At 45.1% G+C, this 12,094-nt stretch overlaps 1 protein-coding gene and 1 long non-coding RNA gene across 3 annotated transcripts in view; one reads left to right on the top strand and one right to left on the bottom strand.

The window, feature by feature from the left end:
- The window catches only part of POLG2 (DNA polymerase gamma 2, accessory subunit), a 25,830-nt gene extending 21,499 nt beyond the window's left edge, over positions 1 to 4,331 (top strand). Inside the window, exon 8 of one of the 2 annotated variants that reach the window (XM_003786194.2) lies at positions 967 to 1,168. In XM_003786194.2, the coding sequence (XP_003786242.1) occupies positions 967 to 1,132 (166 nt within the window). In that variant the 3' untranslated portion in view covers positions 1,133 to 1,168. Of the gene's footprint in view, positions 1 to 966; positions 1,169 to 4,277 lie in introns of those variants that run through there. The other variant, XM_023511283.1, reaches the window with a different exon arrangement.
- Positions 4,332 to 10,603: 6,272 nt separating this feature from the next.
- On the bottom strand, positions 10,604 to 12,038 carry LOC111724009. The gene is made up of 3 exons (XR_002772397.1): positions 12,009 to 12,038; positions 11,836 to 11,904; positions 10,604 to 10,740 (listed from the first exon to the last, which is right to left on the bottom strand). It is a non-coding gene; the product is annotated as an uncharacterized LOC111724009 (long non-coding RNA).
- Positions 12,039 to 12,094: the final 56 nt, after the last annotated feature.

Raw genomic sequence — 12,094 nt, forward strand, 5'->3', positions numbered from 1 at the left:
CGTTGTGGCAGGCGACTGTAGTCCCAGCCACTCTGGGTGCTGAGGCAAGAGAATCACGTAAGCCCAAGAGCTAGAGGTTGTCGTGAGCAGTGATGCCATGGCACTCTACCAAGGGCCACAGAGTGGATTTTCTGTCTCAAAAAAAAAAAAGGGTGGTACTTGAACTTAACAATCCTCTCAGATTCTAAAATCTTATTCTTTGCTTCATGTGGACATTATCAAGTTAGTTATATTGTAAAGAATCTATTGTCCCAGGTTATTTTTATGCAAATATTTATTACATACTTAATTATGTTTTATGCACTTTGATTAGTAATCAACAAAACAGAAAAATTTCCTGGTCTTATGATATTTACAGTCTAGTGGGACAAAATAGTAAGCAAGTAGATGGATAATTAAATTACTTTTGGTAAGAGTCCTGCAAAGATAATAAAGGGTAATGAGTTAGTGTGACTGGGTAAGCAGAAGGATGAGTGTGGATATACTGTTACTGCTGAACCAGAAACTGCAAGTTAGCGTACTAAATTATAAATGGAGCATGATCTGGTATAATTTGTTGTACACTGCATGTTTATTGTTTGTTATAAGAGACTTTTAGTCTAAAATAATTGTTCTTGCACGGCATCCAAGTATCAAAATGCTGATGTTATTGTGAGGTTCATCCATATCACCCCAAATGATCAGTTGAGGTACCAGTGTTTATTTCTCAGATTTTATTTTCTTCTATGACTTTTCAGCTGTTGCAATAAATGAGAAACTCTCTGATAATTTTCCTTTGAATATGATTCAGAAACTTGTCAAGTGTTGTTTTTTTTGGGGGGGGGCGTGGTCCAGCTCTGAAATCCTGACTTTGAGTTCGTGACTCTTGAGAGCAGAGAGAGCTCTGAAGTAACTAAAGCTGGTCATGTGGGGAACTCAACAATGTATGTCTGTGCTCATGGATTTGTTTAACTACTTTTTTCTTAGGTATGATGAAATGAGTATTCTCTTCACAGTTTTGATTACTGAAACTACTTTGGAAAATGGACTAATCCATCTGAGAAGTAGAGATACCACAATGAAGGAAATGATGCATATATCTAAGTTAAAAGACTTTTTAATCAAGTATATATCATCGGCTAAGAATGTATAGAATTTTTGGATTTGTATAATAAATATTCTCTACTAATTTGGTTGTCTTATTTACCTTACATTATATTTAGCCCCTTTGTACTTAGGAAGTGGAGATTTTTGATATTTTTTTTATTCCATTTTTGGGTGTTTTTTTTTTAATGTATTACTTTGTGTCAGAATATGTTCAGCTATAAGAAACAAAAGTCCTACTAAACTGGATTAGGCAAATTGGAGTTTTTGTTATAAAACAAGAAATCCAGGCTCGGCGCCTGTGGCTCAAGTGGCTAAGGCACCAGCCACATACACCTAAGGTAGTGGGTTCGAATCCAGCCCGGGCCGCCAAACAACGACAGCTGCAACCAAAAAATAGCCAGATGTCGTGGCGGGCGCCTGTGGTCCCAGCTACTTGGGAGGCAGAGGCAGGAGACTCGCTTGCGCCCAGGAGTTGTGATGCTACAGCACTCTGCCCAGGGGGATAGCTTGAGGCTCTGTATCAAAAAAAAAAAAAGAAAGAAATCCAGAGGATAGAGTGTCTAAAGCAGGTAAGGACCCAGGGATGATGTCCTTCTGTTCTGCCACCTTCAGTATGTTGGCTTTTATCTTTGTGCTTCGTGCCTCATCATCACAGGTAGCTGCTATATTTCAGGCCTTTTTGTGCTTTTAGTTGGGTGGAAAGTCAAAGAGACAAGGGCTAGCCAGCTAAGACTCCTCTAGTTTTAATTAGAAAGTAAATTCTTTTCCAGACCTCTCAATCAGAAGACGTCTTTCTGTCATTGGTCAGAACTGCATCACATGATAACGTCTAGCCCTATCACCGTCCTAAGGACGAGAATATCCTGACTTCGATCAAACACCGTTTATCCCTTGAAGCTTCAATAATGTCTTTCTCTCTCTCAAATGGATTTTGTTATCAGGGAAAGAGTCTTTATGGAGTCTGCCACATTTATACTGTCAAATATCGAAGATTAACCGATAATTTTTAAACTAAATTTTAAAATTAAACGTTTATTGGTTTTTTTTAAAGCAAGCTAAGATAAATGTTAGAAGTAAGCTAACTATTGCAATTTATTTCATGTCTGGTTCTAATCAATATGTTTATAAGAAATCTTTGAACTTTTATGTGCTGATTGTGTAAATATCCCACTTTTACCAACTTGACAAAAAGACCAACTGATAATTCACGTGAAACATCTTGAAAATTTGGCTAATTTGTTTCAGTTGACTTTACTTTGTAGGGTTTTCTCTCTTTTTTTGTGGTTTATTATTTTATTATGGAGAATTTCAAACACAAACGTATACAGATTAGTGGAATTAATCCCAGAGCCCATTACCAGCACCAGCAACCATCAACCCATGACTAATCCTGACTCCTCCACCGATACCACCCTTCCGTGTTATTTTGAAACAGATCACAGACCTCACTTCATCTGTAAATAGATATCTTAGTTAAAGATCTTTGCTTAACCACAATACCTTAAAAGAAAATAACAAAATGATATTGAGGAATTATTGAAAACTTTCTGAGGTATGATAGTGGTAGTATGGTTATGTTTTCCTTTTTAAAAAATCTTTGATAGACACACATAAGCATTTTGATGTGAAATTATGTATCTGATACTTTAAAATTGTCCTTTTATTAAGAAGTGGTGAGAGCTAGATGAAACAAGAATATATTGAGCTGTTGAAGCAGGGTGACTGGCACATGAGGGGTCACAGTATATGCTGCTATCTTGATACTTGAGAATTTTTGTAATAAAAGCTTAAAAAAAGGCTTGACGCCTGTCGCTCAGTGGTTAGGGCACTGGCCACATACACCGAGGCAGGTGGGTTAGAACCCAACCCAGGCCTGCTAAATAACAATGACAACAACAAAAAAATAGCTGGGCGTTTTGGCGAGTTCCTGCAGTCCCAGATTATTGGGAGGCTAAGGCAAGAGAATCACTTAAGCCCAAGAGTCAGAGGTTGCTGTGAGCTGTGATGTCATGGCACTCTACCGAGAGCAACATAATAAGACTGTCTCAAAAAAAACTTGAGAAAGAAGCCTTTAATATCAAATATCCACTTAGTTTTAACTTTCATAAAATTCTATAGTTTCATCAGCATCTAAGTAAGGTTTATGCCTTACCGAAATTGGTTAGGTCTTTTTGAGTTTCTTATCCTGGAGATTCATGCTCTCCTTTTAAGTCAGTTAATTATTGTGGAGTTTTTTCCACTGCCTGGATTTTGCTTGTTGTATCTTCATGATATGGTGTAACCTATTCCTCTCTCTCCTATGTTTCCTGGGAAGGAGTCTGGCTTAGGTGTTGGAGCCCAAGAGAGTGAGGGGCCTTTCTCGGGGTGGGGAGGGGTACAGGGGCCCTGGGTCCAAATAAGGTGAGAAGGGGTCTGCATGGAGATTGATGACACATAGGGATTAGTCAGATTCATGTACTGGGGGCAATGGGGGCCCAGTTCCTCACAGAGAAGACAGTTACAAATAAGAAAAGCGGAGGAAACTAGAATGTACTATGGTATTGGATTGGAGTTGGAGATTATCAGTGTGAACTCATGGTTTTCAGTATAGAGAAATAGAAATAAATACAGAGGTAAGTGTAAATATGTGTAAATATGCACATGAATATATTCCTAAGCTCTGACCATGGAAAGGATCTAGAAACAGCAACACACTAAGAGTGGTCACAGCTTCAGAGCCAGAGCCCAGACCCTAGTCTGCTTTTTTCTTTCTTTCTTTTTTTTGTTTTAGGCTAGTCAAGTGAAACAGCGGGAGTGGAGAAGGAACAAAGGAATCTGTAACTAGTTGCGATCAATTAGTTGTGAAACACCACAGCACTTGAACCAGGCCAGACCCTGGTTTCTAAACATTGAGCTCACCTGAAAGGAACTGGAGCTCCTTGGAAAAGGAGCAGAGCTGGGTCAGGACAAGGACAAGTTCCCTGGAATATACTGCTGTGCCAGAAAATAAACATTTAAAGAATGATGGGAACACGTCAGGAAAACACCAGCCATCATGGCCTCGGCCCCCAGAGGCTGGGTGTGAGCCACTGTGCCTGGCCAGCAACACACTCTGTAGTAACTCTTCCTGCTGTCCCTCAGGCCTGTTCCCTGGGGTCACCTCCTCAGTCAGTTAGTGGCACAGAAGGCTTTATCTCAAGCTTCACTCTCAGGTCTGGCCCTGGATAAGATGAAGGCTCAGAAGGCCCTAGAAAGCAGCCTTGGGGAACAGAATTACTCCCCGTGGATGGAGAACAAGGACTCCAGTGCTGGTGGCAAGGAGAGTGGTGAGAACCCTTAGCGTGCCAAAGCTTCACAGTTACGAAGACTTTCCCTTACAGAGAAGGAGGTGTGTGGTATGCAATAACTAGCACTTGAAAGGTTTGGAGCAACCATAATTTTGTGGCTTGTGGAGTTGGTTGGCTCTGTCAACTGCATTAGAAGCTTTGCAAGGAGAAAGTGGGGGGCTACCAATTCAGGGCAAGCTGTGAAACCCTAAGGGCCTTTATAAACCTCCTCTCCCACAGCCAGTGGGCAGGCTGTGCTGAGGGCAAGTCCAGGTTCTGATCCAAAGAGCCCTGCAGGTGCAGCCACGGAGGAGATGGAGTGCACACAGCTACCACTTCCCCCCTGCCAGCCTCTGGCTGACAGGGACAGGGTGAGCCTTGGGATAGGGGCAGTGGGGACCTTAAGTCTCCTTGCTGGGAGATGAACATTGCCCCCTGATTAGAAGGCTTCACTTGAGACTGATGCTTTGCCATTTTTTTGCATTATGGGGGTAAAATTTACATAACAAACTTTACCATTTACACAATTTTAGGTGTGTCATTCAGGTGAACTAAATTCATGTTGTACAGCACCACCTATCTCCAGAACTTTTTCATCTTCCCAGACTGAAACTCTGTTCTCAGTGGAGAGTTACTCCTCCTCACCGCAGAACAATGAAAATCACTGTTATATTTGCTTCATGACATTTTGCTTGTTTTCTTTACGACCCATCCCTATCTTCCCTGCAGATTACTGACTGGGGTCGGGTCTCGGCAGACCTGTGTGAGGAAGCAGAGGTCCTGCTGTAGGAGGCAGTCACTTACCCAGCTGGGGACAGCAGCCTGCCAGTATATCCTCCTATCCAAGTACTAACCAGGCCTGGACCCTGCTTAGCTTCTGAGATCAGAAGCAATCAGGGTTGGGCACGGTGGCTCGCACCTATAATCCTAGTGCTCTGGGAAGCTGAGGCGGGTAGATTGCTTGAGCTCAGGAGTTCCAGACCAGCCTGAGCCAAAGTGAGACCCCCCCATCTCTAAAAAATAGCCAGGCATAGTGGTGGGTACCTGTAGTACCAGCTTACTCGGGAGGCTGAGGCAAGAGGATGGGGTTGAGCCCAAGAATTTGAGGTTGCTGTGAGCTATAACACCACAGCACTCTACTGAGGGTGACAAAGTGAGACTCTGTCTCAAAAAACAAGAACAACAAAAAACAGAAGTGGTCAGTTGTGTTCAGGATGATATGGCCGTAGACACTGCTGAGACATTCAGCCAGGAGCCAGGGGAGCATGTGGAAGGGACGAGGGAACTCTGCACTGAACAGCACAGAATGTGAGACTGTATCACAAAATCAAGGTTTAGTGTCATGTAAGGTTACCAGGAGCTGGTCCTAACTATGCAGCTGGGATGTTTCCTTGAAGCTTGGACCCAACGGAGGCCACACAACATAGTGGACAGTGGGCAGTGCAACATAGTAGCCATAGTCAGAAGCAATGCTACAAGCTGGGTGAAACAGAGCTAGTGGCGCGTGTTAAAATGATAAGATGTTGGATACGCTGGATTTAAAATACACAATTCCAATTTATTTCATCTATTTTTAATTTTTATGGTGACTGCTAGAAAAAGTTAAAAGTACCTCTGTGGTGGGCACCACCTGTGGCTCTGAGTAGGACGCTAGCCCCATATACCGAGGGTGGTAGGTTCACCTGACCCTGGCCAAACTGCAACAAAAAATAGCCAGGTGTGGTGGTGGGTGCCTGTAGTCCCAGCTACTTGGAAGGCTGAGGCAAGAGAATTTCTTAAGCCCAGGAGTTGGAGGTTGCCGTGAGCTGTGACATCACAGCACTCTACAAAGGGCAACAAAGTGAGACTCTGTCTCTAAAAAAAAAGTATCTCTGTGGTTCATCTTCTATTTCTATTGGACAGTATACCCCTACCGGAACAAGGATTCCAGTGTTTAAGCCAAATCTCCAGGAGAGTCCCAAGACCCAGAGAAGCAGGCCTGTCAGCATGAGTTCACTGTGGGAGGCCAGAACACCCCCCACTCCCTATGTCTTTCTGGAGAGCCTAAAAGATGCTTCCTTTACTGAAGCAATTCAAATGTCCTGGAGTGGAACACTGGTGGACCTAAGTGGTGGCTATCCTTTGTCAGCCAGAGTTGGTGATAGAAGATGTTACCCAGGACTGGGCCTTGGTGTCAGTGGGAATGACAGAACTCCGCCATAGCAGAGGTGAGGTGGTGACGCTGGAGTGTGGGAAGCAGGGTTAAAGTAACTGCCATGAAGGGTAGTAATGCAGAGTAGCTGGGATCCAGGCTGAGACCCGGGCGTTCCTGGGAGTAGGATAGATAGGCTGTCAATGACAACGCTGTTTATATGGCCACAAAAGACCAAAGCAGATGCCTGGAGGGCTGGTACTGGCACCATAATGGAAAATCATGAATTGTTTCCTGGTGTAACCCACTCCTCAGACGTATCCAGGTATCCCCTTGAGAAAGGACCCTGCAAAAGAGCAAGTGTACTCAGTAACCATTCCCTCAGTCTTTCCCTGAGGGTCCCATATCTCTTTAGCAGAGAAGCTGTGAACCAGGAAGGGAGACCACCAGCTCAGCCAGGGCCTTTCAGGGGAGGTTGGATACAGGGTGCTATGGGGATGCCCAGAGGCCCACTGATCATGGAGGACTGGTAAAAACTGTTCTCACAGTAGGCCTGAGAGCCTGCAGAGCCACCTTGTGGTCATTTTCTTGATTCCCGATGGCGCATGACAATGGATGTACCACCCATAGGCCCCTTACCTGGCCTTCCTGGCATGTGGACTGGGGGCCACTTTTATAGGAGAGTCTGAGCCTCACCGCTATGACCACTACAAACACCAGCTGGGTCCCAGCAGGGGTCTGGAGACTGCCCTAACCTTGACCACCTGTAGATTCCATTGTAGCTGCTGCAACAGAGGCATTGACAGCCTCCAGCACATGGTGCACAGCTTCCCATCTGGCAGATGTGTTCTTTTTAATTCCCATCAGAAGAAAAGGTTAAAAGCAGCTTAAGGTCATATGGGAGGGATAGTGGTGCACATTCATGGTTTGGTCCCAGCTCTTTCCTGCCCTCAGTCACGATGTAGGGGCTCAGACTGAAAGGTTCAAGGTCTGGGTCATCCTGGCCATGTAGGCTACTGCAGTGCTGGCTGAGGGTAAAGGAAATCCGGAACGGGTGGTGGTAGGAGGGAGATTAGGATATCAGTTATCAGTTAGGAGCTGTTGTAGCCACAGGAAGTGTAGCTGGTTTCATTAACCCTCCTAGGTTAGATCTTTTGGACAGATTGTGACTGGCACTACCTGGAATACTAGTTGGTGGCAGGTTCAACTTCATGAGGGCAAGGGGAGGTCTGAGTGGTGCCGGGGATAGGGTAGGGGATTGGATCAGCCTGCTCTTGGTCTCACTCTAATTCAAGCCACAGCTGTGGAAATAGTTCTGCGTGGACTTCACAGTCATGGAATCCTGCCCACGCATCACCCCCAGCTTCTGTTCTCTGCCCTGCTCTGACACTGTGACTAGTGCACCACCCCTCTTGGTACATACATCTTCTTAGGATAGTCCTGAACTAATAGGGCATGGGAGCCAATGGATAAATTCACCTCCCTATTGACCCCCAGAAACAATTCTGAGAGGCATTCTGGACTTCAAGACCTCAGAAGGTCTCAACAGAATCAAACCCAGTGGGTGGACCACTTACCCCTGTGGTCACTAAGTGGGAGATGACTTCTCTCCCTCCCTTTGTTGGCATTTTCTCCTTCCCTGGGATCATTTTCAACATAAAGTCCCTGCACCCAGGTCCTAGTATCAGGCTCTGCTTTCTTTCTCTTTCTTCCTTCCCTCCCTCCCTTCCTCTATTTCCGTTTCCCAGGCTGGAGTGCAGTGCTGCAGTCACAGCTCTTTGCAGCCTCGAATTCATGGACTCAAGCAGTTCTGCCTCAACCTTCTGAGTAGCAGGAACTAGAGGAGCTGATCACCACGACCAGCTAATTTTGTTTTGTTATTTATTTTTTTTTTCAATTTTTTCTGTAATCCTAGAACTCTGGGAGGCTGAGGCAGGTAGATTGCCTGAGCTTAGGAGTTTGGAGTTCAAGACCAGCCTGAGTAAGAGGGAGACCTCGTCTTTATTAAAAATAGAAAAACTAACTGAACATTGCGGCGGGCACCTGTGGTCCCACCTCCTTGGAAGGCTGAGGCAAGAGGATCTCTTGAGCCCAAGAGTTTGAGTTTGCTGTGAGCTGTGATGCCACAGTGCTCTACTAAGGGTAACAGAATGAGACTCTGTCTCAAAAAAATAAAAAAAGAGAGCTCAAGTTAAGACAGATGACAAAACCATTAGTGGTCAATTCACCAAGTTTATGCTGTCAAAGGCTTCAAGGTTTCTAAGAACAGCTGCCAACTGTCATGTCTCAGGCTAGGTGCTGTCCCACTGTGACTAGTGTCTATGAGTTCTCCTTATGTGTCTGCTCCTGTTCTAAGCCCTTTGTATTCATTACCTGAGTTCATCTCACAGCAGCTCCGTGATGTGAGTATTGTTTTCTTCCTTCCGTTGCCCTCCCTCTCATGAATAAGGACACTGAAGCCCAGAGAGGTTCAGTAACTTATCCAAAGTTACACAGCCCATGACTGGGCCTACTAGATTTGGGTCTGTCAGACCCCAGAGTCCCCACACCTTCTGCCTCTGTAATATATCAATTTCCCCAAATAAAAATGCCAGCAGAGAAAGGGGGGCTTATGCTAGTGAGTGCTGCTTTACGGCAGCATGATCCTTAAACTCCTCCAGACCTGGGTGCGCGGCGTGCCTGCCCAGCCTGCAGAGGCTTTCCCTGTGGCTTCCAGTGTTCTTGGCTAGGATTTCACCCCTAGTTCAACACTTACCAAGCTGTGGGTGACCTTGTAAAATGACATCTGAGTCTAAGGTTCCTTAACTGTAAAAACAATAACATTGGCCTTAGAGGATGTTACCCTAGAGTTAGTGTCTAATTCATGACAGCTGTGAATTTTCTAGTCAGAGATTCATTGTTAGGAACAATTAAGACTGAGTTTCAGGCAACCCCCCAAAGAAGAACAAAGCAGAAATGTTTTGGTCAAGTTTTGTTTCTCTAGAACCCTAAAAATGACTTGTATTGAGCTTTATTTTCAACTTCAAACCGGAGATCATTTTGGCCCCTGGAGCGAGTTGAATTGTGGTGCCCCCAAAAGATCCGTGTCCCAACTCCTGGAACCCATGAATGTGATCTTATTTGGGGAAAGGGTCTTTGCAGATGTAATCCCATGAAAGTTCTTGAGACGACATCATCCTGGATTATCTGGTTGAGCCCTAAACCCAGTGACAAGCATCCAAATAAGAGACAAGCAGCCGGAGAGCCACGTGAAGACAGAAGCACAGGTCGGAGTGAAGGAGCCACAGGGCCAGAGGCCACCAGGGCCAGGGGGCCAGCTCCCCTAGAGGCTTCAGGGGGAGCTGCTGACACCTGGATTTTGGACTTCTGGCTTCCAGAGGTACGAGAAAATAAATTTCTGTTGTTTTCAGCTGCCAGTTTATAGTAATTTATCACAGTGGTCTAGGTAACCAGCACTTTCTCCCTTCCTCCAACCAACTCTGGGCAGTTCTCTCCACAGATGCTGTTTGGGAGATGAAGCCACACCTTTGGCCTTAGCTAAATCGTGGGGACTGAGAAAGACCATCAGTATCAACATTGTGGCAGCCTTACATGGTCTGAGAGCAAATGGAAATAGCGGATAAAACAGGTCCTGGAGTCATCTTGTTCTCTGCTCCTGGCAACTGCGGGCATTGCTGTCTTCAGACACATTTTCAAGGTCATCTATTTTTGTTTTAGAATTCAGACATGGATTTTGCTTTGTGCTTTTGCTTTTGAACCCATGGTGGGCTTACAGGTGTCCACCACTGTGGGGATGAAGAAATCTGAAAAACGGTCATTGTAATACCTCTGAGAGACACTTATGAAGAGGACAGTAGTCTAACAATTATTCTTAGAAAAATGATGAGGGAATGAGGAGAATGGTCCATACCTAAAAATAGCAAAAGCAATTCAAATCCATTACCCTTGGAGTCTCAAGTGACCAAACTGCTGTCTACTGACAGGATTGGATGTATACCCAAATGGGCCAGGGACAAGTATCTCAACTTGGAAAATGGGAATTCATTTTATGTAACCAGTTAGACAATCTTTTAGTGTCAAAAAGGTTTGAGTTTTGTTTTTTCTTCGTGTAAATCAGCTTCGTAAAAAACATCTTACCCTGAGATGTAGTTTATTTCTTTAAATTTCACAAGATGAGTTCAGAATAAGCACATTCAGTTTTACAATCATTACAGGCTTCTGAAACATAAAAGCGAAAATAATCCAGTAAACTTCAGATATATGTCCAGAGAGGCTCTTGAAAAAATCCTATTTCTCGGGTGGTGCCTATGGCTCAAAGGAGTAGGGGCCAGCCCCATATGCTGGAGGTGGCGGGTTCAAACCCAGCCCTGGCCAAAAACTGCAAAAAAAAAAAAAAAATCCTATTTCTCAGGATGGCGCCAGGAGCTCAGTGGGTAAGGCACAGGCCACAAGCACCAGGGTTGGTGGGTTCGAACCCAGCCCAGGTCTGCTAAAACAAAAATATAGCTGAGCATTGTGGCGGGCACCTATAATCCCAGCTGCTTGGGAGGCTGAGGCAAGAGAATGGCTTGAGCCCAGGAGTTTGAGGTTGCTGTGAGCTGTGACACCATGGCACTCTACCAAAGGTGACATGGTAAGACTCTGTCTCAAAAAACAAAAAAATCCTATTTCTAGTAGGTAGGTGGCCTGACAGAACCAAGGACTTACTGGTTTTCCCTGAACTATGTCAAACAATTTATTCTTGAAAATGTTTGAGCTGGGTATCATGGCTCACACCTGTAATCTCAGCATTTAGGGAGGCTGAGGCAGGAGAATTATTTAAGGCCAGGAGATCAAGACCAGCCTAGATAACATATCGAGACCCTAGTCTCTATAAAAATAGAAAAATTGGCCAGGCACAGTGGAGCATGCTTGTACTCCCAGCAACTCAGGAGGTTGAGGTGGGATCATAAGGATTACTTAAGCCCAGGACTCTGACGTTTCAGTGAGGTATGATCATGCCACTGTACCCTAGCCTGGGTGACAGAGCAAGACCCTGTCTCAAAAAAAAGTGTTTGAGCAGTGACTCTGCACCCTTGTCTCTGGATTTTTTTTTTTGTGACATGGGCCTAGAACATCCGTCCCCCTTCCCTGCTCCTCCACCCCTGATGGGATTTCTCAGAAACTGTGGAAATGGTGGCTGCCAGTTTCCTGGGATGTTCTGTTGTCCCCCTCTACCCTGTTCCTGGGCTCCTAAAGTTCTTAAGCACAGTGACATCACGGGGACCTCTCATCTCATTTCAACAGCATCCCTTACCCCAAGCTGTGGCTCACCTTGCTCTGTTGGTGCCACCTCCCGGAACACAGGGGTGGCATAATGTATCTCCTGGGAGTCTCCAGCCTCTGAGCAAGAGAAAAGGAATAGGAGTTATTGGGCCAATTATCTGAACCTCTGACCCCAAGAGGGCAGTGCCACAGAGACTCTGGACTCCACAGAGTGCGCTTACCATCTTGGGCTATGGAAACACGCTGCCCTGGCTCGGAGCCTATAGCTCAACCGGCTAAGGCGCCAGCCACGTACACCTAAGGTGGC

This window comes from Otolemur garnettii, unplaced genomic scaffold (genome assembly GCF_000181295.1).
Source record: "Otolemur garnettii isolate 467f Iridium unplaced genomic scaffold, OtoGar3 scaffold00018, whole genome shotgun sequence".
Classification (NCBI taxonomy): Eukaryota; Metazoa; Chordata; class Mammalia; order Primates; family Galagidae; genus Otolemur; species Otolemur garnettii.